General features: G+C 50.2%; 3 protein-coding genes across 3 annotated transcripts; all 3 read left to right on the forward strand.

Annotated features, from left to right (window-relative positions):
- Positions 1 to 20308: 20308 nt before the first annotated feature.
- Positions 20309 to 20888, forward strand: MIND_01127400 (CxC2 domain-containing protein; the record flags this gene model as incomplete). Its single annotated transcript, XM_037367826.1, has 2 exons — positions 20309 to 20664; positions 20711 to 20888. The coding sequence occupies 2 exons, from the start codon at positions 20309 to 20311 to the stop codon at positions 20886 to 20888; spliced, it is 534 nt and encodes a 177-aa protein (XP_037215658.1).
- A 353-nt stretch (positions 20889 to 21241) lies between these two features.
- On the forward strand, positions 21242 to 22157 carry MIND_01127500 (CxC2 domain-containing protein; the record flags this gene model as incomplete). The annotated part of the gene is made up of 5 exons (XM_037367827.1): positions 21242 to 21369; positions 21441 to 21532; positions 21577 to 21759; positions 21811 to 21952; positions 21998 to 22157. The coding sequence occupies 5 exons, from the start codon at positions 21242 to 21244 to the stop codon at positions 22155 to 22157; spliced, it is 705 nt and encodes a 234-aa protein (XP_037215659.1).
- A 242-nt stretch (positions 22158 to 22399) lies between these two features.
- Positions 22400 to 23089, forward strand: MIND_01127600 (CxC2 domain-containing protein; the record flags this gene model as incomplete). The annotated part of the gene is made up of 2 exons (XM_037367828.1): positions 22400 to 22700; positions 22755 to 23089. The coding sequence occupies 2 exons, from the start codon at positions 22400 to 22402 to the stop codon at positions 23087 to 23089; spliced, it is 636 nt and encodes a 211-aa protein (XP_037215660.1).
- Positions 23090 to 27259: the final 4170 nt, after the last annotated feature.

A 27259-nucleotide genomic window follows, 5' to 3' on the forward strand; every position in this document is an offset into this window, starting at 1 on the left:
TCAGAAACCCCCACACAGTTGCTGGTCAAGTAGTTGAAGTAACCAACGACTAACTAGGGACGGTCGCCGGTAAACTGTAACCTCGCCAAAGCTGCCGGTAGAACGGCTAGCCACTGCTCGGTATCTATTTGCGACCACCGTCTAGCTAGAGCCAACCTCGCCAGAGTCAACCTCGCTACGGCTGCCGGTATAACAGCTAGCCACTCATTGTGTACGAATGCAAGAGGTACAGAATCGAATCGAATCAGATCGAATCCGTGACCATGTTACAGTGTGACCATCTACCTTCTGAGCAATCTTAAGTCGCCTTTGGGCCGTGGCAGCACCCAGTGTCTGGCAGCTCCCACACCGTCCAAGTCAGCTGTTGCAACAGCGACAGGCTAACCGCAGCACCCAGCTCCAACCCGACAGCACCCACAGTCTGGCAGCTCCCACGGCCTTGACAAAGTCAGCTGTTGCAACGGGCGACAACCGTGAAAACCCTGACAGCACCCACGGTCTGGCAGCTCCCATAGCCTTGACAAAGTCAGCTGTTGCAACGGCGACAACCGTGAAAACCCTGACAGCACCCACGGTCTGGCAGCTCCCATAGCCTTGACAAAGTCAGCTGTTGCAATGGCGACAACCGTGGAAGTCCTGGCAACCAATCAGCTGGAGGTGACAGCAGCCAGTCTCTGGCTCTGGTCATTGCACCAACGAACCCACGACGGGGTTGGGTTTGCTCGTCTCTGTGGTCCGCGGCTATGACAGCGATCAAACATACGCTGACTCATGCCCTCCAAAACTTCCGTCCCGCGTCCTCTTTCCACGATTCTGGCTCGCCGTCGAGCTAGCGCCAGGTACAGAACCAGGTGTGTAAGGCAACAAACATCTCCGCTTCAACTTAATGTCGAAAAGGAATCCTGAACTTGTTCGGCAGAGGACACGGGAGAGGATGGCTCGGTGGGTTCCTATCTCTAACTTTTTCGTGCACTCAGCAGATATATGCAGTCGACGATCAGAGCGCACTGCTAGCGAAACGTGGCAGACCGCGAAAGGGCCAAGCTCACTGGCCAAAATTACCGAGCCTTGTCTGTCTGACTCCGTCAAAAGTATCCAAGCGTGCAAATTCCTAACTATTCTAGACACCGAGAGAATATCACTAAAAAGCAGCGGGCTGCCAGGCTAAGGTGAACAACGAATCACATATTGCTCCACACCAATACCTCTTCAGACGAGACGAGGCCAGATGCGGAGCGACATCGTGGAAACCGAGCTGCGACTGAGACGGAGAATACCGCTTATAAGCTGCAACTCTTCTTCTTCACTCAGATAATGTATTTGTTCCTATCGATAGACTCTTTTTATTAGAACATATATTTGTATAATTGGCCAAACTCAGTAGCTACTCTGCCAATGCCTCGATAGCCATACTCAAAAACATCAATTCAAAGCCCTTCATTCCGTTGTCCCCGCCCAACAACCGCTTCAATGCATTATCGAGGCGCTTTGCGTCCTTCCAGCCCGCCATAACTCGGAAACCTTCCATGTTAGTGAGTCCCACCGCCCGGAGAAGCGGAATATGGTGGGTGAGATCGTAACCAACAATGTTGGCGACGAAGGATCGGACTTGAGCATCGACAATGTTGGAACCAGACGGTGGCGAAACATGATTCGCTGATGGGTTGAACCGCTGAATGACATTCGGGAAATTCTGTTGATTGACGTCTCTTTGCGTGTTGTTGGAACTGGTAGTATCGTTGCCTTGTGAAGCTGCCGTGGTTTGGGATGATGCAGACGGTGGCGAAACGTGATTCGCTAATGGGTTAATGACATTCGGGAAATTCTGTTGATCTCTTTGCGTGTTGTCGGATTGGATTGGATTGGACTGATACGCGGCACGGTCCGACTGACGAACGCCGGAACTGGTGGTCGCAAGAGCTTTCCCAGTGGTGACAACGTTGGCATCTCCGCGACTCTGCAGATCCCCCTGAGAGTTTTTCTGTTGGAATGGTTTGTTCTATTCTTCAATTTCCTATGGCACTTACTGTTGGCGGAAATGCTGCCCTCCATGCGTCGCTGTTGTCCAAGCATGCATAATCTTCGCTCAGGTCATCAGCCGGCTTGTATTGGTTCTTAACCGCCATGAGAATCTGAATGGGGTTCACACCCATGATGCGCGCAAGTCTGCGGTAAGGGTATGACCCGCGATCGCTGCCGTAGACGATGCGGACGATTGCGCGGTTTGGGCGATCCAGCCATGGTAAGCTTTTGAGGACTTCAGCGTAGTTTTTTGTGGAGGCCCTCACTACTCACAGCTTGCCGGCTTCACTTTTGCCATTTGGTCTGAGTAGCTTGCCCGTTTTGCGGGTTTGAACGTGGTTGACTGTCGGATGCCAGTCTGCTGGTGCCAATTTATCTTCTGGAATCTTCTGGCTGTTTTGATTGCCGTTTTCGCGTAGACTTTCCCCTCTGAGTCCCCTTGTCTTCGGCGTTGTCGTCCTTTCCTTCGTGCTTCACCTTGGCGGACTTAGGCATCTGACGAATGGCGAACTTGATGAACTGACGAATGGCGAACTTGATGAACTGTGCATACACGTGACTTTCGCAAAGAATTATACTCGTACTTATACTTCAATATACTAAGCAAACTACGCACAATGAAGTTCTCTGATTTTCTTTCGCAAAAGCATGACACTACGATGTTTATTGCGATGCATTTTAGTCTAAGGGGCCAGTGGTGACGGGGTTCTCCCCCAGTTGTCCTCGTAATTGGCCCATTCGTCAATGTCGTTCGGCTGTGTCTCGCTCTTTCCCCAGATGCGATCGAGATATCCGGAATCAACGCGATGAACTGTCTTGGCATCGAAGTCGCCCACTCCGCGGCCAATGCTCCGATTTGGGCTGGGAGAACTGGCGCGGCATCTTCAAGTTTTACAGGGGTATGGCGCGTTGTCTTGGTGTCAGAATGGTCGTGAGTGAGGTCAACGACAGCCTGCGTCGTTGGAGATTCGACAGTTTGGCCTTCCTGTTGCGGCTCGAGTGATATATCTCGTGTGAGGTCAATAATCGGCGAAGGTTGCACAGGTCCATCGGGAATCAGAATGGCGGACGAGGAACTGGTGCCCGGCGCCGGCTAAAAAAAACGTTGAGAACCCGGAACTACCTGTCCACAGAAATTGACCTTGCAGACCTGACAGAACCAGCGGAGGAGATGACGACGATCTGAGCATTGTGCTTTTTTATCCCAAGCCATTAACAACCCATGGAATTCCTCCGGTGTAACAGCTGGAACCGCACATCCTAAGGCAGTCAATAAGTCACGTCGCGGAGAAGACGATCTACTTACGAGCATGGCAGCGTCTAACGCAACCGTTGCATTGGAAAAGAAAATTGGTCATGAGAAAATTGCTACTCCCACAAACGTAGCACGACATGGTGCGAATGAGAAATGTCACGCCGTGACCGTTTGACCGTCGATCAATTCTGGCAATGACCTGGCAAATAAGACTCCGAAGAGGAACTATTGCGGCCGTGTGGGGCGCGCTGAAAGCTCTTATCATGGTTTTGTAGTCTATGTAAACGAAGAAGAAAAAAATGACATCACGTGTCCCTTATACCTTGTCAACATGCAGCCACTGTCAAGGAATGTCTGCCACCCACATTTCTTTGCTCCTCAAGAGCTCCAGCATCTCACGCGTGATCGCCAGACCTCTGTCCAATTCTGGGTAGTTTTGGATGGTCAATGGTCTGGCGCATACGCCTCTCGGTATGTGAGCATCCTTGGATAGGTCCACTCTAACCCATTGCTTCCAGTGCACTTGTCAGCGACCGACACAAAGGACAGCCAATATTCTACCATCAGTTAACTGCAGGAGATAGGACTTTCCGCCTACCCCACGAGTGAGTCAACTTGCATCAAAGGTATTCGAGCTCACTCGACTTCAGAACACCTATTGCTTTGGGAATGACAACGCCGTATATCCCCTGCTACGAAATAGTCAGCTGGCAGGAGGTCCTTCGCCTATGGGCTGCCAATTGTGTCTTTCACCACGAACATCGAGACAACAATCAGCACTGGGCCGACAGTTTCATGCAGATAACGATTCGCAAACCAATTCCACACCCATTGCATGCAGCGGAAGACTGTCCGGGCTGCAATACACCCTCTAGTCCAATGGAAGGCGATTATGGGCCATCGATTGAGCGATTCTACCATTCCCTACCTCCAAAATCGTCTTCTAATCAACCACCATCCCCGTGTAACTCAGAAACTGCATCCTTTGAAGCACTGTCCCACACCACATTCTCTCCGTTACCATCTCCCTTACCCTCTCCGCGTTCGCCACCAATATGGGAGGACTTGTCACCTATCGTTCAGATGGACAGAACGACGACAGCAGGGGCAACTACTTCGTCGTCTCACGCCTTTCCTAACGCTTCAACGACGTTTATTGATGGGCCGATAGCAATGGATTCACCGTGCAATACGCCTGAAGAGACTGTGTACGAAGTGAAAACACGCCAGATGTTGGGTACATGGTATGTCTCCCAGTTCTATTTGATTTGATATTGAAGGAAGCACCAGGGACGCCGTAGTAGAATATCTCGGCGCGATGAAGAACTTGGCCCAGGAAATAACTCTACGAAAGATTGTAGTAGATGAACGATGAATGCTCGTCTAAAGTGAAATTTCCTAAGTATGCCAAGCGCTGCAGGGAAACTCGCGCTTTAACAACACCGACTGATATCTTCGTCTCGAATACGACAATCAGGATGAACAATTCTGCCCTCAAGACATGCAGAATCTGAGAACGGCAAGGGCTTGGAGGGCACAACACCAGACGGAGCAATAAAATTTTCGAGACGCCGGTGAAACGGCTGCCTGCGACATCCAGAGCCTAAAACGCTTTGGGCACCGACGCTCGCTGGTTCCTGTTGAGGCATTGACTTCGAGACGCCAGGGACGGCTGCCTGCGACATCCAGAGCCTAAAACGCTTTGGGCACCGACGCTCGCTAGTTCCTGTTGAGGCATTGACTTCGAGACGCCGGTAAAACGGCTGCCTGCGACATCCAGAGCCTAAAACGACATCCAGAGCCTAAAACGCTTTGGGCACGGCGACGCTCGCTGGTTCCTGTTGAGGCATTGACTTCGAGCTCGAAGGGGGAAAACTATGTCAGGCAGGTGCTTCAACGAAGAGGAATCACCGATTTAATTAGCTGAATTCAGGGAGCTGGGAGACCGAGAAGCGGCTGGCCTAGCTTTTGCTGTTGCGTCGACTTCAGGCGCTGGTGTAACGGCTGCCTTCTCATAAGAGTCAAACTTCCTGTGGAGGCATTGACTTTGAGCGGGGCAAAAACTATGTCAGGCAGGTGGTACTTTGCTTCAACAAAAGGAATCACCGATTCAATTAGCTGAATTCAGAGAGCTGGCTTTTGCTGTTGCGTCGAATTCAGGCGCTGGTGTGACGGCTACCCGCTAATAAGAGTCAAGGACATCTTTTTGGGACGAACTTCGAGAGAAGGAGCGCGAATGATGTGTGACGTCGACGAGTGACTGGCTGTTGCTGCAGACTGTTCATCGAACCGGCCATAAAGCTTGTATTTTTTGCCCTCACATACACACCAAAGTAAAAAAAAACGTGCAAGTCGCACTTTCTAAGTTTTTTGTAGACTACTCTGACTCGGACTCAGTCACATCATGTCTCCAATTTTCGATGACTTTGATCTTGACTTCGCTGAGATACTTTCCAGACAGTATGGGATGTCTATTCCATCGCTCCATGTCGCGAGTCGTAGGCGGTGTCCCTGTAATCCATACATTGTTCAATACCCAGACCCGCATTTGACCATATTGTACTGGAGAAACTGAAAGTTCTCCGAGCTTTGCCCACTGCTGCTGTTGCTGTGTCGTGAGTGGTGCAACACCTGGGGGAAATCGGCCGAAAGCTCTCATTAGGTCGTCCATAACGTTCGGGGTAAAGAATTTAGCCCAGTGAGCTCGGGATGAGGCTTTGAAGTTACGCCAGCGACGCCGTGCCACCCTATAACTGCACAGGTTGTCAGTAAGCATACAACCAGCGACAAGAATCATCCTACTCTTCTGCGATGATAGTTCTGTGCACAGGAACAATATCCAAGCCAACCCCGTCTCCGCAGCAACGACCATACTCCACACGCATCCCCAGCCCACCAAAAGACTCAATCGTCGTTGCCAATTGATTCGACTCGGACGCGGAGTCTGTCTTTGAGTGTTTCCTATTCGACTTGAAGATAGTAACATCATCATAGCATTCAGAATCGGCAAAGGGAACGACCTCCTGGTAACTGAAAATCGAAACAGTGCGATATCCCAGTCTGCAAAACATTAGTACACGTCCAGTAGGATCATCAGGTCTTGGTACCGCGGCTTGCTAGTGGGATTTTGACGGTCCACCGAAGGTAGAACTTGAACTAGTTGCGACTCGGAGTCTGAGATACTAGTAGGAGTCGATTGAGTTGCATTGTATGCTACAGATTTTCGTGCAGCCAGTGGTAATGTGTGAGAGGCACTCGCCGGGGCTTCCGATATCGGAGGCAATGGGTCTAGCAAATCAGACATGTTGTCCGCTAGTGGTGAGGGATCTAAGTTGTTTGCAGCTTTTAGACTCGGAGCAACAAGAAGTTGAACTTGAAGTCCAAAATGCGGGGCACTAGGATTATGCAACTTGAACGCGTCCTGAGCTACTAGTCGGTCACGATCGGCCTCCGATGTAGTAAGTTCAACCGATGAGTCTGGCAGGTCAGACATTGGCGAGTCGGGAAGCAACTCGCTAGGCCATGTCGCTGCCAGTGGGACAGTCTCCGTCCAAGTTGTAGTTTGAAGAGATTCAATTTGTGGCGGGCATTGACTCGGACGTCGGCCCAGCGGAAGTTTGCGCTCGTTACGCAGTACCTTTGCCTTCGCGCTGATGGCAGTGAGAAAAACAGTGGTCGCTTTATTTCCAAGCAATATTACTGGGCATTTGCCTTGCGAATTCTATCCCGTTCACGAATTGCATCCCCGTGACTAGAGGCCGTCGTTTAGTTGTCAGGTTTGCAGCGTTAGTTGGATCCGTACCGCAAACGATAGTTTTTGTGTTTACTACTAGAACTACTTTTCTTCACTGGTGGTGGTTCCCACTCTAAATCGTCAGACACTAGTAATTACATGGAAGTTGCCTACCGTCAGGCCGTTTGGTTCGTTTCTTCCTGGCCAATGGGTGTGACATGGAAGTCAAAACGAACGCTGGTCAAGTCATCATGATCAGTATGTTTGTTTAAGTCAACGATAAGGAAACACAGTAATTGACACGGTTCTGTTGCGCTTGGAAATCAGAACCTGTTTTCGTGTTCCCGGCGGCTTGTGAAGCTGTTGGACGATCCGAGTAAGGAATTCATTTTGTCCCGACCCACAAGATCGTCCTCCCTACCCCTTTCAAACAAACGCAGTAATTGACACGGTTCTGTTGCGCTTGGAATTCAAAACCTGTCTTCGTGTTCCCGTCGGCTGGTAAAGCTGTTGGAGGATCCGAGTAAGGAATTCATTTTGTCCGCGACCCACAAGATCGTCCTCCCTACCGCTTTTTAAACAATTGTCATCTACCCAAGGGCATGTCGGTACCCAATAAATGTCACCCCCCAGTATTCTCTCTGGTCGGTTCACCCCGACAAAATTCTAGAATACCCAGATAGGCAATTTCTCATTAGGCGTAACATTGGATGCCAGCCCGAGTGCTTTCTAAGTGCCTTCGCGCCATTCTAATTGCTCTTGCAAAATTTGACTACACATCCACACACTGGTCTTTATTAACACGAAGACCGCATGCGCCGAGATCCAGACGAAAAAGTTCGGTTTCTATCATAGTGCCTTGGTAGATTTACATAGATATCCAAGGTCATCGCTGGTGACAGAACAGCTGGTGACCGCATGCTCTCTACAGAGAGTTCGTGCAGGTTTGATATAATGATATTCGAGGTCATCGCCGGTGAACAGCCTGAGCTGGTGACCACATGCTACAGAATGGTCTTTGGGTAGGTTTCGATATTCGAGGTCATCGCTGGTGAACAGCTGGTGAAATAGCCTTTGGGTAGGTTTTGATATCGCTGGTGGTGACAAATACTCAGAGTCATCTCAATGCTGTGACGAAAGCAATGTGACTGTCACTACCTTTCTTTCATCTGTCCAACATGGAGTTGGACCCCGAAGAGTTAATGTTCTCAGCGCAACACACCCGTCTCCCTGCGCCGATTCTAGCACCAAAGCGACAAAGTGGGCAGGGCTCGCTAGCCAGTGACGACCAGCGACTGTAAACCGTTTTCCCCATGTTCCCGAACAATAGAATCGCTCACGGCAAGTAGCATCAAAAAAGGGTCGAGTAACAAGTCCAACAGAAGTGGGAGTCCAGCAAAGAAGATCTCCAGCGATACTGAGATCACTGGCAACGCGGATAGGATGATGCACAACTTGGTGAACCTTGAGAGTGCAACACCACCGCCGACAAACCCAGTACTGGTCGGAAGCAAAAGAGGCCCCGTTCTCGGAGTACTGAGTCTATGGGCCCTCCCCCAGATCCCCAGATCGCTACTGGCAGCAGGTGCGCGGGGTTTTTTTTGCCTTCCTCAGGGGTTGACTCCATTTACAAGTGCAACCGGGGAGTAGTACGCTTGGCGCTAGCTCTTGGAACTCAATGCAGACTATTGTGTCGGAGACACCCTCCAGCATGCCTCCACCACAGAAACGTCCAAAAACCGACGTATCGCCACAGAAACGTATGAAAATCGACGTACCCCAAGTCCTTCAGGTAAACCCAAGCAACACTACAGGAACGCAAGGGCCAGTCGTTCCGCGTCCCCAAAATTCTATGCAACCTGCCAACCAATCCGAAGGGCGATCAGTCTGGAAGCTCCCCAATTATGAGCACACTTCGCCTTCTCCATCTTCATCTGCGCCATCCGCGCAAATACAATTTTCACTTCCATCAGCAACTTCCGACGAAGCGAGTACCACCCCCAAGCACCAATCGGCATCGAATCAATGCGCTTCGATAATCTCAGTGGGGCTCGGGATATCCTTTCGAAAGGGGGAATCTGCAATATCTGCATGGGCCCTGCTCATTGGAGAGTTTCCCATCCGTCTGGACAAATGGCCCATTGTCTTCCTGCGGCTGCAAAGGTCGCCTTCAAACTTCGAAACCGTGCCGTCAGTGATCGTCTTGTTAAGCATGATAGCGAACTGGCCATAAAGGATGCCACGAAGAATGGCATGTGGCGTAGGTTTTCACTTAGGACGAATTCAATGTTGCTGAACTCAATCTTACAGTTTGTGGTACCTGTCATAGCTCCTTCGACCAGGGTGATATGTCGCTCGTCCCCGCGGAGCCGATTCTTTGGGCCCTGTATCAAGATTGGGAGCCGGAAACACACACAGCGAAGGAGTTCCTGGAGGAGCTATTCATTCAATCCCCTCTCCTCCAACACCTGTGCCAACTCATTCACATTGGTCAAAAGTCCGTCTCCCTTTCTGTCCGTGCCGGACGTCTTGGGAAAGTGGACCATGCAATTGATGGCTTCCCCATTTGTCGATACATCTTGCACAATTACCGCGATCATCTTTGTGCACATCCAGCGTGGGAGGAGGATACAGAGGACGTTCCAGCCTTGGAGATAATGGCCAAGGGCGAGGATATGGTGATCGACTACGACTTCAAGACCGCCTACTACCAGAGCACAATGCAGGTCCTCCATTTTCACGGGAGTCGATCCAACCTGCAGAAGCACGCCTGGTACTTGGACTATGTGCAGCCCATCAATGCGCTCGCTTATGCTCTCTACTCTACCGACCCGAGCGCTCGGTCGGCGACTTCTCCTATGAGATGTTGTTCCTCCTTCAGGGCATTCGCCAGAAGATCGTGTGCACGTCGCACTTCGTTATCGCGCAGACGTATTTCAACGAGAAATATAAGCAGCGGCGGAACCGGGACGGACGCACTGGCCAATTGACACGGCCTTACAGTTATCCGAAGGAGTTGCTGATTCAGCAGAATGCGGCAGATCGGAAGGTTTTCAATATCCGTTAGTGGCGTCATCTGTTCAAAATGTACAATTTACGTAGTGATTATGCAGAATTCTCGTTGATGAATGCCGCGATGTCTGAGGACTACGACAGCGAAATGCGACAAAGAATCCAACGGTGGCGGTCAGAAATTATCTGACGAGCAGCATCACTTATTTGGGACTTTTTTATGAGCAGCATTTTTGGGACTTTTTTCATTTACATACAGGTAAAATTAACACAAGGGAAATCAACTCTTAAGAGTTGATATTATTATAACGACAATTCAATAAATATTCATTGGAACTTTATGAAAACTTTTTGGGCAACAATACTGAATAACACGCTGACTACTGTTATCATCGTTTACACTGCTCGTCGCGCGTATGTCACCGGGCCATCCAACGTTTGTACAACAATTCGATTGTGAGCGTCGATCCTGGTGTTTGCTTTGTCCAAAGTGTGTGCCAATCGACCCTCGTGGATATATCGCGTGCCCTCGTCGTCGACAACAGTGTACAACTCCTCAAAAACCGAGCGACGAAGTAGGGATGAGGCATGGTTTTGTGATCCGAGGTGATAATACTCGAGATGGGCCAGCGAAGGGTTCGAGGGCATGTTGAGAGTCCGCAGTTGGCGACGGCCGCGAGATGCAGGGCTTAAAGCCCATGCTGTCTCGATAGCTTCCCCTTCGACAAGGCGTTGGACGCTCGGATTGCATGTGAGGCACGAGTTCAGCCGGTAAATTCGGGACAAAACGATCAACGTTGAAACGAGGAGGGCCACTGCAAGTAGGGGAAATAGCTGGTGGGCCGTTGCGAGGGAGACGGCCAGCAGCCCGAGCCCGTTGCTCAGCGAGCTCAACCTCGACGTCTACTGTAACAAGTTGTCGCATAATGTCGGAATCGCGAAGGGCGTATTAAGCACCACCAGCTTTGAAATGATTTAGCCAGCTTCGAGGGACAAAACGAGGCCTTACACTGGTGGGTAGTGTCCTCAGACGCACGGCTTGAATCGTCTTCAAGTTCATCGTCCATACAGTCGTCTGTGCCACAATTCAGTCAATTTAAGGACTTGAAGTAGTAGGAGATAGACCTGAATCGAAACTTATGGGAGAAGAGGAGGAGGGCGGAGGCGTTGGAGGCGTGGAGGAACGCGTATTAGTCTCGAAGGAGAGACGAGAATCGTCCAAGTTTTCAGTATGGGGATCCGAGTCCATGGTGGTGGAACAAATTTTTTTTTTTTGCGTGACTGGGAAAGTTACGGGCCCAATTCTCATTTGGAATAGCGCGCGGGGGTTTGGATCTATCGGCGTAGCCGGTGTCGGTCGCGTCAGCATCAAATGTTATGCTTCACTCATTTCAAGCCCGTCTTTTTGTCCTCAACCTATTTCTTCCATGCGAGAGCAGTCCTACGACGTGCCGCCTCTCGGAGAAGATGAGGGACATATAACCGTTCCTTCGACTCCTCGCAAGATATCCTCACACTTCCAGCCTCCATCAAAACCGCAAAAGCCTCCGTCGTCTGGTCGTAAGGACATTCAGCAGTCGTCTTGAGAGTCTTTGTCGTTGACTTGTCTAGGCTTCGCTTCTCCAGCAATCGTTCGAGGTAAAAAAACCTACGCACGGCCAAGTCCCAGACCTTTGACTGGTCAAGGTACGCTCTGCTTGACGTCGACGTTGTCATCATCTCTGACTCTCTTTCAGACAAAGCGGAGCTTCGCCAAAGGCACCGAGAGCGACGAGAACGATTGAATACTCAACGCAAAGCACTTCAAACCCTTATTCGCCAGATACAAGCCTTAGCTGGAGATTTTGACCTGGTCAAACAGAAACGAGATTTGAGTGGTCAATATCATGGCATGGTTATTCGAGCCAACCACAGCGTGGCGGACTGGTGCGAAGAAGTCGGGCATCATGTGAAGGCGACTCAACACCATCGAGAAATCGCGTACCACCTAGCTCGAGCTAAGATGGCCAAGAAGGAGGAAAAGGATGTGTTCAATGCATACTGGGCCTTGTTTCACGTTGAAGTTCGCATGCACCGCGAAAGCGACATTCTCAAAGACGAAATTGAGTCCTTGTTGCCTTGGTAGATAGTATATATTACCATGCACAATCGAAGCACGATCGACGAGACCTATTCAAGATCATCGCTGGTGAACAGCTGGTGATATTCATGAAAGAGCAAGAGTAGGAAACAAGGTCATCGCTGGCGAGCAGCTGGTGACAGTGCATCAGACGAGTCATCGTTGTGACACTCAATGACTTGTCACATTGTTGGCTGCGCGAGGCACGAGCGCGGTCAGCAGGAAATAAGTCGGCGACCGAGTGGGTAGCAGCTCTGTAGTACTACATTACACATTTCTAGCGTGCTTTCGATGTATTAATTACTGAATAAGGCGTTGTCCATCAATATCTGAATCGAAATCGGAACCAAATTCGCCAGCTGCAGCTATCTTTGCTTCTAGTTGCGGATTGCACCAGAGCCAATCATGCACGACTCCCAGCATGTCGTCCAAGTCCCCTGCTTCGCCCCAGCCGTAGTGTACGCTCCATTGAGACTCTGCCAACCCGACCGCACGGAGGTGTCCCCATCCCTCGTTGACAGCCCTGCCTCGGGCATGAGATTGTGAGATCATCGCATTCCAGCATGCTTTCTCCCATGGCAAGCTATCCCGATCTTCGGAAGGATTAAACCAGGACGGGGAGGATTTTTGCGCAATCTGCTTCGCTTTTCTCATTGATATTTTCTTGTCGGATATAGTCCGACCCATTATTCGAATCCGCTGTTGGTCCCGCCGGAGAAAACTTGCTCGGCTTTTACTATCGCATTGCGAGCAAAGTGCGCGTCGATCTCATAATTAGTCGGCTCAAACCACATCAGCGTATGCGGAGGAGGAGGGTGCGAGGACAATTCCTCTATTGCAACTGCCATAGATTCGCTGGCAACCACCAAATTCTGCAAACGGCCATAGACGATATGATGGAAGAGCGATCAGATGTTTTCAGGCTCTGAGCAGCAGCATAAGAGGAACAGTGTGTCGAGAGCGGGCAAATGAACCTGGGTGGCTTCAAGGTCGGATTGACTGCGGCACACAGCCCATTTCAGGTGCCGAAGGTTTGGTAGAAAATTCAACATCGCGACAAGGTCGGCCTCAAGCTCGTTGGGACGATGAGTATCGTTGATGCACAGCACCGTAAGATTGGAAGGAGCCAGTGTTGGTTGATGAGCGAAAAAACAGGAGTGAGTCAGTTGGCTGGGCGAGTCGAGATTAAGGACGCCTTCCCCAGAACAGTCAACTCCTTCAACCTTGGGGCGGGTCCGTCGAATCGAGAGAGCAGCTCGGCAGGCAATTCCAAGCAGAGAGATTTCCATCGCATTCGGACGGCGCAAATTGCGTTTATTGCATCGATGAAGTGGTCGTGAATTGGAACGAGAGGCCGAGGGCGGATAACGTATGTGAGGAGTTGTTGGCCAGAACGGTCGGCCCAAAGCCTAACTAGCTGAGGTAAACCTGGGTTATCCACCCGCTGGAAGCGCAAGGAGGCCCATAGCCGAGAGTTGTGGAGGACAATTTCCCTCCAACGTCTACAGACCGACGCCAAGAGCGTAGGTGTTCCTTCTCCTTCGAAACCCGCAGGGTTGGTAACATAGTGCTCAAAAATGATATTGAGAACTTCCACGGGAGCAGAGTTTGTGTCGAATACGATACCACCCAATCGGTCGCTGACTCCTTTGTTGGTCGCAACCTGGAATTGCAGTAGACGTCTCCATTTATTGGCGTGGGCTTCAATTGCTTGCAACTTGGAGCGGATTATGGCTTCTGTAGCTTGCCCACTGGAGAGCTCAGGCGCAGGGCCTGGTTTGCGATGGAGGCGTGCATCAAGAGTCAAATACATAAGTGCTTATTTTCTTCCTTTGTGACCAATGTTGCTTTTTTGTTTTCTTTACTTGTAATCAATGACTGTGGCTTGTGGGAGAATGTCGGCATATGAGAGACAAACGGTAGCTAGCTGGGCATTGATCTTGGAAGAAACAGAGAAGAAACAAAGGACAAAAAAAATATATTAAGATGAATTGCTGCCGTTGAATACAGCGGACACTAGCCAGGACAACAAATAGGCAAGGGCGCCCATCACTACTGCCGGTGAATACGGCGGGCAGTCGCAAACCAGCTGGCACAGACTCTCACAACCAATCTGGAAGCGGGTCAGAGCAGGACAACGATTACTGAGATAAGACTGACCCATCGTCCCTGACAAGTCGTTTTACGGCCATTCGGGAAGCGGGTCAGAACCGGCGGGACAAGGAATAGGACAAGGCGCCCATCGCTGCTGCCGGTGAATACGGCGGACAGTCGCAAACCAAAGCTGGCAAGTCATTAAGTCCCATCGACCACTGCTGCCGGTGAACACGGCGGACAGTCGCAAACCAAAGCCTGCAACGCTTGCAGAAGCATGTGGTCATTGGTTGAAAGGAGGATGAGAGTGACGTGACCCGTGACATCAGAATCATCAGCATCATCAGAATAACGCTGTTTGAATGATTGGAAGAATTCTTAAGATTTATAAGACACGTTGTACATACAAAGCAGTGGTTTACAATCGAGATGAAAGGTATTCTTGGCATAACAGATCCTGATGTTCGTAAATGTGGTGGGCCTTCTGAAAGTATTTAATATTTCGTCGCCATTTTGTGTGAGTCCACATCCGGCCACCACCCGACTCCATCTCATTCAATATCTTCCGGAAGAAGTGCTCGCAATTAGGCGTCCACCATCCAACATTAAGACCTGATTTGAAGAATGCTGCGGGCTGAGGCCACCATGATAATCTGGCTGTGGATGTTTGCTGACCGCCCACTCGGACGTGACGACTATGTTCCAGGTGGTCTAATAACATACTGAATGGATGATAGTCATGGAAATAATCTGGATACACCCACTTATTTCGACCAAGTACACACCACAAATGAGGTCCTCTTCCTGCTGGGGTGAGGCGATGGTAATAATACGCGTGGTCGGCGAACTTTGGATCCACAATCTCGCGTCAGCCCGCAAGATGTCGACTGAGTTCCAACGTATTCTGTGTAGAGGATCATCGAGAACATGACGTGCGATACGGCTGATGATGCCACCGGAATATAGCGCAAGCACACCTCGTGGAGAGTGAAGGAATCGGTCTCGGTGGGCCACATAGGACAAGAAATCAAGTCGAGATGGCCGATAACCCTCTTGACGAACCCCAAGACCAACCCATCTCATGTATCTAGGAGCATATGGGATTCTGGAATTCGCCAGTATGATATGGAATGGGCAACCGAGATGAACAAGTTCCGACAATAGATCTTCCCAGTCTTGAAATCTCAGTCGAATGAGGTGCAAAACAGTGGTCGCACTGAAAAGCAGAATCTTTTCGCCATGGTCGCTGTTCCTTCCACGGGGGGTTATCACGAAAACGCGGCTCTCGTGGACCGGAGCGTCTTGTTGTCGGGAATAAACAACGTTAATCCCCCGATCTTTCCAGAGGTGCGTCTCTTCTTCCGCCTGGGCCAAATCAAGCAACACTGCTGGGATTTCGGCTAGGGGTTTTGCATTTGCAATCTCCTGGAATAGAACTCGAGTCGAATTTGACACTAGGTACGATGAACGGAGGTCTCCGAGCACATTTAAACAGTTCTCGGATGTGATAACCTCAGGTCCTGGAGCGTCGAAGGATTGATTTTCTATATGACCAAAGTGTTCTGCTAAGACGACACCGCAATCATCCCAATTTGTCAGAGACTCCAGTTGCGTTGTCTCAAAGTCCATTCTTTCAGACTCGTAGAAAGCGACGACATTGGCGGAGGCTCCACCTCCATCGTTCAGCAACAACGACATGTTATCCGGAAGATTTACGGGAAGATTTGGGAAGGCAGGTCGACCACTGGCATCCGAGTCGTCGGCAACATCACTGACACTGGCTATCCCAACCGTGTTCGACTCGAAGTCGCTCACTTGAGACTCGATGTCGTCAGGCTCCAGCTTGTCGTTAGGCTCCAGCTTGTCGTCAGGCTCCAGCTTGTCGTCAGGCTCCAGCTTGTCGTCAGGCTCCAGCTTGTCGTCAGGCTCCAGCTGAACATCATCCCCGACACCATTCGCTACAGACTCGCTGTCGAAAGTCACCGGATGGGATTCAAGTTGAGAGTTTGGAATTTCCAGCTGGCCCGAATTAGACTCGGAGTCATCGGACTGATCATCAGAACTTTGACCCGATTCGAGAGTTTTTGCTTGGCCCGGAGCAGAGTTCTGACTGGTTCTCGTCCTCGGTGCCGGATCATCTGCGATTGTCGTCAAAGCTGTGCTCTCTTCCCAAGTCCTGATTCCAGGACAGAGGTCCCATTGATTCGAGCCCACATCATAGACACGTTGATAGGGCTCATAATCTTTCCACACACTGACAGCAAATGAATGTGTTGTCGGTCTGCGTATCAAAAAGCCGTCATAAGCATTCCACATGAAAACCTGTGTGTTCTTCGAACTCGGACCCAGTCCTTGCATCTTCGTGACACGCTCTTGTCGTTTTTTAAGCTGTGCCTTCTCCTCCGCGGAATTGATCGCGCGTTGTGTCTGGTGCGCCGCAGGAAAAATCTTGATAACTCTCGCCGAATCTTTGGCCGCTATTCGGATCAACCGGCGGCATTTCCCACGCGGCGGCTTTTTTGGCAGTTCCTCAGCTTGAGCGCACGTTGCATAGAAATCAGCATTGCGGAATACTCCAAATCGGCGCCTAGCGTTGTCGATGAATGTCCATTCCATGATTGCATCTTGGCCACTAAGATTGCGAACTTTCTGTATGTGCTCTGATTGGACAGAAAGGTGGTAACATCGCATGGAGGGAAGAGCATTGAACAACGCGGGATCGGTGCTGTTCAAGAAGAAATACAAGGGTACACGAATGTCATTCTTCAATATCATGGAGAATAGCCAATCCAGAGACCGAGCTTTCTCGATTGCTGCTGGGCTTGAAAAGTCTAAGATACCTCCAATGGGTCCCACGGCAATCTGGAAAACGACTTCTTCTAGTTCGTCCCACAGTGCCGCATCCACTTGACTCTCCTTGATATAGCGTTCGCGCCATCCTGGCATTTTAATGTCATCGAGAACTAGAGTCAATAATGTGATAGCCTCAAGCAGCGGGCGAAAAGCATGGAGAGATTGCAAGACAGCTTTGTGTAGATCTTGTGGGGATTCAAGGTCAAAGTGTTGTGTATACCCGAATGTTGATGGTAGAGAGTGCCACGGACGAACGTTAGATTTGAGTTCCGTCGGAGCCTTTGGCGCTTTCATAACATTTTGATCTAACCAAGTCAAGGTCGTTCGCAAAAAACCCTCGAGTCGGAGCCATTGATCACGCAAGTCACCTTTCATACCCCTAACTCGAACGTGCTGCGCACCACGAAAATGCGGGACAACAAGCTCCTCTTGCGGGGTTGCACCGATCTGAAAGTCCAGCGGCTTCAATAGAGTATTGTGCAAGATGTGGAAACGAGGCATAAATAACAAGTGAGGTAGGTCCATATTAAGCCAGGCCGTTTTGGCCATCTCGCCGTTAAGCGTTTTGTTCGAGGAAGTGGGAGGGGCTTGCCGCTGACTGGGGATGGAGTAAATGACAGCCCGATCGCCGTTGAACACGAAAAAAATTGCGGGCTTATTTCGCACAAGACCAGTATAATGTTTGGGGGAGGTCTTGATAACAGAGGTTAACGTCGAGTACCGGTTTGGTGGGAGCTAAGTTACCTTTGGTCGCTCCTCCTCATCAAGCGCGCTGAGAGGTAGCAGCCGCACAAATGAATTTCCGGACGTCGACATTTCGCATGACGCCATGAATGGTTGTTACCCGACGTCTTAGCGTCTGAGCTAGTCTTGAGATCTGAGAAACGGCCCGACCCGACGTCTTAGCGTCTAAGCCAGCAACAAGAGAGGAAGGAAGAGAGTATCCAGCAACAAGGAAGAGAGTGTTCAATGTCGTCGTCGCTCGCTCGCACAACTTGAGCACGGTGAGAATGTGCTTGCAGCCAACTGTCAGACATGAGAAACGAACAGTGTTCAGCGTGTACCTTCGCAACACGATCCAGACTGAGAAAATGGCAGAATCGTGACCTTGGTACGATGAAGTCTGATGAGGTGTGACAATAGGTGACGATGTGACGACTCGTGATGACGATGTGACGACTCGGAAGCGGTCCCTTCCGATTGTTAGTTCGTTCCTTGACACTGCGAGCTGTTGGCGAGCTGTATCCACCAGCCGTGACGGTTTACACACTTTAAAGCCCTTTCGCGAAACTTTCCAGCTCATTCACTCAGGAATACTAATAAAAACGTGGCTACTGGTGAAGGGCTGTACTCATAAAACCTGGGGAAGGTCTCAAGGGTCACAAATGTCACACTTTTTAAAAAACTATTTTATTCATTTTTGGGTGTTAGATCATAGTATTGATGATGGGATTGATGGCATCAAGATAAAGTGATCAATGTGGAACGATTTTTGATGGACATCAGTATCATTGATGGCTATGTCAGGATACATCAATTTTAGCCTAATTAGGGTGTATACCTTTGCCCTAGATCACAGGCCTACCTAGATGTTTATCCGGGTCTTCGGCCTGAAAAAATGGTGATTTGCCTTTCCATATCTGGTAATATCTTAGTCATAGCTGTCAAACTCATTGAGATATTCACAATTGATTGAATGTCACATTTTTTGTCACAGTACTCCGGCCATGGCTGGCATGAGCTCCCCCAGGTTTTATGAGTACAGCCCTTCACCAGTAGCCACAGTTTTATTAGTAAAACTGAGTGCACATCCTGAACTTTCGGACGTTGCGAGCTGTATCCACCAGCCGTGACGGTTTACACAGTACTTTAAAGCCCTTTCGCGAAACTCTCGGACGTTGCGAGCTGTATCCACCAGCCGTGACGGTTTACACTGTACTTCAGACGCCGCGAGGTGCCCCCTTCCGACCAACTTCTTTGAAACGATGCAAATCTACCAGCCGCAGTCGCATGTCCTGCACAAGATCCACGAAACACCAAGAAACCTTCAACTTGGAGAGCGGCAAGTTCTTGGCTTATGGGAGCAATGCGATCCTCATTTTTGGACAGTTATGAAAATGTGGATTGGACTGCGGGATGGGCCTTGTCCGATGAGACGGGCAGTCTCTATGACTGCCATTATCTTCACATAGCGCCCGACGCGGGAGGTCAAGGAATCAACCCGACCTGAACTTCCCCCAACTTCGCCAGCCAAGGTTGACGCAGAGTAGCCTGTAATTACTTATGGACCAAAAGAAATAATTGTCGTGAAATAAATGGACAGCGCATCAAGTTGATGCCTCCATCTTTTCGCATGCCTCGACTCCCCCAACGTTGTGCGACACACATATTTTGACGACGCCGCTGAGGAGGAATTCAACCACCTACAAGTTCATTATTCTCTGGATGGACAGCGCGTGCTGAGCCAGCAGACAAATCCATCGCCTAAAAAAAAGGCTCGCCTTAATCAAGAGGTCATTGAAACTCAACCTGAACTCGCTGACTGGATGCCATTCCCAGATGCGCAACTGGAGGACGTAAGAGAGCTGGTGGATACTGTGTCGTCGTTGGAGATTCAACTGGAAGAAGAATCGACATTGAAGAGAAAATGTTATGCATCGGTCGGTTGATACTACGACTTTATACAGAAGCTCATTCCCTTAGGACGATCCTATGGCAATGTGGCAACCACTGACGGCTCTCTTTCTGGAGGAAATGCTACGAAGAGACGGTCTCGGAAACCCTAACGCATGCCAAGAATGTGTGAATTGTCAAGCCAATCATATGGAGGAGACGGGGCTCCGTTTTTTCGCTGCAAGCAATGTGGGGACGGACTCCATTGTGAGACCTGTGTGGAAGCCGCTCATCAGAAATTGCCGCTCCATGAATTGCAGGTATTTATTTCTTCACCGATTTTGTTACTTGTTTACCTAGCTTGTTTAGGAATGGACGGGTCACTTCTGGACGAAGGCCTCCTTGTTTTATGCCGGACCCATCCAGCATGGAGCTCGTGGTTTGGCGGGCTGTTATCAACTTGGTCATGACGGTGCCCCATGCCCATTCCCCAGTAACCGTCGACCGTTGGTGGTCATCGATGTCAATGGCATTTTTACTTTGGACGTGCAGTACTGTGGCTGCGTGAATCCGTTCGGATTCGACCCCGTCAGACAATTGCTTCGAAATGCGTGGTATCCGGCCACGACAACAAACCCTGCGACCTGTGCAACCTTCAATGTTTTGGAGACATTTCGCTTCCTGCGCTCCATCGCAAAACATCAATGTCCAAGACTATGTGCGCACGTTGGAGAAGTTGACGGATTCAACCGGACTGGAAAAGGTCCCAGATCGTCGCGTTGCTTTCGGTCGAATGGCTCGACAATACAGCTATCTTAAAATGATGAAGCGTGGAGGTTGCGGGCATGAAGCCAATGGAATTGTAACTACGCCGCCAGGGGCATTGGCTGTGCGTTGCTGGGCATGCCCAGATGCTTCTCGTAACTTGCCTTCCGGATGGGACAAGGTTCCGGAGTCGAAGGCGTGAGTAGCTATTTAATCAAACTATTCTTGACCAACAAATGTGCAGATACTTGTATAAGCTCATGTTGGCATTCGATGCCAATTTCCGCCTGAAGAACAAGCTTCGTGCTGGAGAACGCATGGATCCGGCGTTGACCGATGGCTTGGGATACTTTGCACGATCTGGACCATATAAAGAACATATCAAAACGCTCGTTGACGAAAAAGATGTCAGTGCGCTCTAGTCGAATCTATTCCATGTTAATGCGATACTTCAGGTCCAGGCTTGTGCTGCGTTTGCTGCTCTTTTGCAGAAGGAGACCAAATTGACCACTGGCCTGAGAGTTTCTGGCGTAGTTGGTTGTGTCTGTGCACGGCACGGCCTCATACGTCGTCGAGGGATGGGAGACCTTCAACGTGGAGAACGGCAAGTTGCTTGATGCCAGGAACAACTTGGATACTAACTCTTTGTGCCAGCTATGGAAACGTGGATTGGACCGTGCTATCAACTCTGTCAGACGAGGAAGTTCTGTGGGTCTTGCTTGCATACGACATCGTATGTCACTGGCAAGTATACTTTCCTGAGCGCGTCGCACGAATGAAGACAACGGGCGTGGATATCGAAGAGATATTCACCGAATTGGACCGTATTCGCCTGCAATACGGACTGCCGGTCTGGCATGCTGAAGCTCATGACCCCAAATGTCGAATTCAGTTTGCGCTTAGGTACTTGTTGGGTGTTGGAAAGACGGATGGGGAAAGCACCGGCGTTTGTGGAGCCTACTCAATCCCGCAAGTTGGTCGACAAAGGAAATGGGAGAAGGCGCCTGTCATGATGTCCTGGAGGACAAGATCGACCTGATTAATTTTGAGAAAAACAGGAGCATGGGTCAGTTAAGGTTTCTTTGAGAGTTTAAGCTCACTATTTGCAAGGGCGGACACTTGCAAGACGTTTGATTGTCGCTGTAGCAGAGCGTCAAAGGCAGGGCATTGAATTCCAGGAGCTGGACGACAGCGTTCCTAAAAAAAAACGACGTGAATGGGCCAAGATGATGGATGCCTGGTATAAGGATAACACCCAGACAAATCCATTTGAAGTCCAGGGTGGGAAGCTCGGTATGCATGACGTTGAATACCTGTTGTAGCATTGATGACCTGTCTCGACAGCCGGGCCTAGTGAACGCGAAATAAGTGAAGAGTTGAAACGAGCTGAGGTGGAAGATGCACGAGCCGGAATCAAACCTTTACTGGAAGGTAAAATGACCATAACAGCGTTCATCAGAGCGGGTATGCAGCTTCAGGCCATCCAGTATGTCAAAGTCTTCATTCCACACACTCTATTCACTATCCCCAGGCGTCGTATACGGACTGCTCTGAAGGCAAAAAAGTCAGCAGATCAAGCGAGCCAGATACAAGAATTATGTCTATCTCTGATCAAACAAATGCGCACCTTCGAAAAACTTCAACTAACTTACATGCCTGGGGTTCAGGGTCTTCGCGACGCAGCGGTATAAATTGGACGCGGAGGACGCGCAACCGGAAAACGCAAAGCTTTATCTTCCGTCACAGTTAACCGCGGAAGAGTGTCGACAAGTCAGCATGGCGGACTTGATTGAGACTGAAGCGAAATTGCGTCGGGGACAGTGTGCAGATGCACTGGCTGCCTTACGAGGGAGGCTTCATTCGAAGCAACACATGATTTGGTTTCTCGGGGAAAACATGGTGGGGCAACGTGCAAGAACGCTCCGTCACTCTAATGGCTCGGATGGAAGAAGGTGTAACGAAGGCCGCTGCCAAATATACTGAAGGCTACGAGGCTCTCGTTCACCTCAAAGGCAAACGTTACGCTCCCGAGTTTCAAAAATTGGACAAGGCCCATTTGAACACTCAGATCGAAATCGAGAGTGACGAAGATGCAGCAAGAAGCTTACGAACAGCAGACGGATCGCGACCTACGAGAGAGGAGACTGCTGCAAAAAAGAAGAAAACCAAGACGGCACCAATTTCCTGGATTTGGGCAGCAGGCGGGCAGGCCGACGGGGTTGAACTTCATGACTGTGAGTAACTATGGCTTGTTGACCATTTGCTTTCGGTTGAACGTGGTATCATAGCTATGCGTGTCGAGTGGGCAAAAGCACGTGCACGGAAGGAACGCTGGAACGAGGAGGTTGAATTGTTGCGAGAGGAGATGAAGCGGGTCATGCGATCATTGAAGTGGGAGGCTTCAGAATGGCAAAAACGAGCCGACGAAGTTCGTTCAGACGTTGATGGAACGACGGCGGCTGGAATCCGAGCTTATGCGCTGCGTAACGTGTACCTGCATACTGAATTTATAGTGCGCTTTCGAGAGGAGTGGGACAAAACAATGGGAGCTGCTGTCCGTCATTGGGCAGCAGAGGAGGAGCAGGAAATATTAGAGGGAACATTTATGGCAGAGGGAATGTAGAGAACAATGTTAAAATTGTATGATTCGGACCAAATCAGTCGTAATGATGATATCAAAGCTGCAGGATAAAGCGGAGTTCGGAGATCAGCGGCAAGGAAGCACGGAAACGGGTGGGGTTTGAGTGTTGTCAGAGACCTGGCAACACACAGGGATGATGGAATCGGATTTTCTGGCAGTTCCCAGGGATGATTGAAACAGGCTACAGCCACGGGTGCTCTGCTTCGAAAGCGCGTTCGGCCTTACAAATTACCAGCGAGGGAAGCTGGGGGCCAATAGCGCTATTGGACCGCCGACAGTCTTTACAGCAGCAATGTCTCACGGCCGCCATCACTAGGCGCGGTGTCCCTGACTTGCAAGTACCAACGGCAGCGGCTATACTGGGGCGTTTCGTTTCCCTCTCACTATACTACTGGCTACTGGGAAGCCTCTGGGAGCGGCCCCAAAAACTACACACCCTTTCGATATCCTTCGATGCAGACTCTGAGACTTGTGCTCTTCCTCCGGAAGCCCGCCAACTGGTCCTGCCCGTCACTCAAATAAGCCCTACAGCAGTTCTAACTTTCAAGTATAATAGACTATAGTTAACAACAGGCTTTTCTTGCTCCAAGCCTGTGGCAGTCAGTTTCTCAAATCGCCAACATACGGAGCATTTACTAATCGCTTTCTAGCCATGCGGACACATAACCAGTGTTTTTGGGATATATAGAGCAAGACCTGCTGTCCCAACACCAATACAAACAAAATTTTAGAGCGCTTGTTAGACACTCTGAATAATTAGTAAACCACATCATCATCAGCTTCCCACTCTAACTCGAAAAAGGGAGTAATGATTGTCATCTGCTCCAAACCAGGACATCGTGCTTGCAGATTCGTCTCTAACATCTGGGGAGTTATGAGCTGTTGATCCATCGTTTGTGAGTTACTGCAGCAATAGCGGGAGAAATCAAAGGTGCAATGCGTGACTGTTGTTGACAAGATTGTTGGCAGGGAAATAAAGAAGGAGAATATCTGTGAAAACTGATTAGCTGATGTCAGGGGGGCAGTTAGTTTAGAAACCAAACCTGCTCAGGATCTTCCTCCTCACTATAACCCATATAGAAATCAAGGACCAAAAGATTAGGAAATGATCCCAAGATAGAAAGCCAGTCGTTGGCTTTCCCATCATACAGGTTCAGAGTAAGTGTAGTGATGACGTTGAGATAGAAATCCATGGATAGTTGCATTGCCAAGCGGAGATTATTCGAGTTGCACTCCGTACCCAACCTGGGGCTTTTATGCATCATTGTCTCTGACAAGAGAACAGGAATGATGAATCAAGACCTGTAGCTCTGACATGCCCATGATGTATCATGGCTCCTCTGGTTCCCTTGCATAACGACGCTGCATCAACAATGTGATCGCAACATCACATCTTCGCTGTCGGCGTCCATCACAGTGATCAGCAGCCGTTGCCATCGCCGTCGACAATGAGCACAGAATGTTGGTAAAATAATTCTAAAAAATTCGAAAAAAGTTATCCGGGGTAGGTACATAGTCGCCAATCAACGAGCATTGTTTTATTCATATGATAGGCAGGTGCCAATCCCCAAAATTGCGCTGCTCCAGTACGGACCTGTTTGGACCCACACTGACACTGCGCAATGCCCACAATCAGGCACCTAGCCACGACAGTGAGCCATGGGGCGCCGCCGGCCCGCTTTGCAGGCAGCCTATGATCGCTTCGCTGGCTTAAGCTTGTTTCTCGAGGTTCAGCACCTCTCCTTTGCCCTCTCCTCGGCGCCGCTTTGCGCACCTCTCCACACGCGACTGTGCATGGCTAGTTTTCTCGTCCCGAAGAGTGCAGAGACGGCGCAAAGGGATGCCGCGGCTTCCATAACCCGCCGTTATGTATATCCACCCTCCGCCTCGCCCGCCCGCTGTTCAGCGTCCGTCGCCTTGCCGTCGCCCAGCGGATCAACGGCCAGTCTATCCTCCTCGCCCGCATTCCTGCCTCTCCTCACAGCTAATCTTGTGCCACCCCAGCGCTTCTGCGCGCCTTCCGGGACCATCCGGCGTGCTCTGGTAGGCCTCCAGCGTGCTCTGCGCCTTGCGTTTTGCTTTCATATAGACCCGCCAGTGGTGGACCACTGGTCGCCGTGGACGTCCTGTGGCCCCGTCGCCCCGCTCGTCCCGAGCCTCCCGATCTTGACCACCACTCATTTACCTGCTACACACTCGCCGCGGCGCCGGCCCAGTGCCGCTTCTAGCATCTGCGCAGGCACTGGTGGGCGTATGGACTCGGATTTGGTGTCCATCTTGCGCTCCCATGCCCCAGATCGATCCGAGCTCACTGGCGCTATCCACTGGTGGTGGCTCGCTCTTCCCGCGCACACACGGATCAGTCCCCCCCCCTGCCGGCCGCCCCATTCGCATATAGCCCACTGCCCGCACGGCCTCCGCCAAGCTCCCACCGTGTATCCTCCATCAAAGGATGTAGGATACTTGTCGCCTCTCGCTTGGGGAGCTTGTGCTGACCCGCCGTTCTCCTCAACTCCATGAGAACCACTCGGAATACTGGGGCCAGGGCACTGCCAACCTGAGGCATTATCCTGCTCATGAATATGTAGACAAATGTATTAGTGGTAGTTGGCAATAATAGATAAAGGTCTCCAACAGTGGTTGGAATTTAGTGGTGGTATGTACCAATACTTCTACAATGGACAAGTTCGGATAAAACTGCTGGATTTTCGTTCAGAAACGTGTACATAGGCGGAGGCTGACTACCAGAGACCAATAGTATAAATCTCCTTGCATATTTTGGTCAATTGAAGTCATTATTGCTGGTTTGTCGTGCCCCGATATTCCGCCTCATGCTCCAAGGATGTCAGATGGATGCCGATCAACCCCAAGCGCGGAAAATAGCCGATGGCATTGACAAGCAGCTACTTAAAATGACATCCGCTGCCCCGCGCCCCGCCCACCCCGCGCACTACAGCCTAGATGGCATTGTGGCCCAGACTCCTACTGGCAAGCACAGTAAGAAGTGTGAGCATGCTAATGAATCAAGCGGCATCAGCGGTGCATGGGTTACAGTGTCACGCACGTGGCAAATTGGTAGGCGGGTGGCGAGCGGTGGGCGGCGGGCGGTGGGGGAGGGCGGCGGGAATTGAGGGCAAGTGGCAATGCTAAGCCCGGTCTGATGGGTCATGTAAATCTAGTACTGTTGCCGAGCGAGGACATGGTCTGTGAAGCGGCGGCAAACGACGGATTGACACAAGATTGACATGATGGACATGTCGGGGTCTTGATGTGACCTTGTAGATGATGTTATTGATGGTGTCCGATGATTCAGTGCACTGCTGGGCGGCCACTGGCCAGATAAGCACTCAGCCAACTACTAATAGCAAGGCACAGAAGCTATGAACACACTTCTGTGGATGATGGTATCAACCAGCTGACAGCTGCATGATATATCAGTTTCCCACTACTTGCCAAAAGGAGTGATAGTGGCCGGAATCCTTATCCATCGATAAGGAGGGGACAGATATAAGACTGGAGGGTATTCCGGGCTTGTTCCCTACATTCCCTGTGCTATCATGCCTTCCTGCATGGAGTGTAGCATAGAGTTTCCTCTGATGACAGGGCCTGTTTGTAACAAATGTCAAATGCTTGATGGCAAAACGGAGGCTGAGCAGCATAGTGAGAGGGTAAGCCCTGATATTGCATATAACTACCAATAGTTATTAATTTATAATAGAAGAAGAAACAGTGTATTTCATGCTCCTTGGCATATTCACAACTTCAAAATGTCTTGTGTCACAGATGTGTTGAGCATTGGGGACCTAGTATGTAGTATATGTGTCTATTGGTAACTAATAACTGCTCTATATAGAAGGAGACAGTGTCCCCCAGTTGATCAGTAGAAATGCTGCAGCTCAGAATCAATTGCAAGCCTTTCAAGCAGGTCAAGTAGGAGATTTGACCTCCAATATCTGGTCATTGGCACAGCAACATCAATCTACTGCATCTGCTTCCCGTTTAGGTTTGCCAAGTACACGGCCAATGAACCGCAACCTCCAGCAGACCCCTGCTGGCATAGCTCATATGCAGCGCGGAAACTCTAGTACTTCAGGTGCTCGTAGTTCACGACAACAGGTATCTGGGAATTCTACCATGTCACAGCGTGTGCAA

Source organism: Mycena indigotica, assembly GCF_014461135.1.
Source record: "Mycena indigotica strain 171206Taipei chromosome Unknown Mind.scaff0010, whole genome shotgun sequence".
NCBI classification, from domain to species: Eukaryota; Fungi; Basidiomycota; class Agaricomycetes; order Agaricales; family Mycenaceae; genus Mycena; species Mycena indigotica.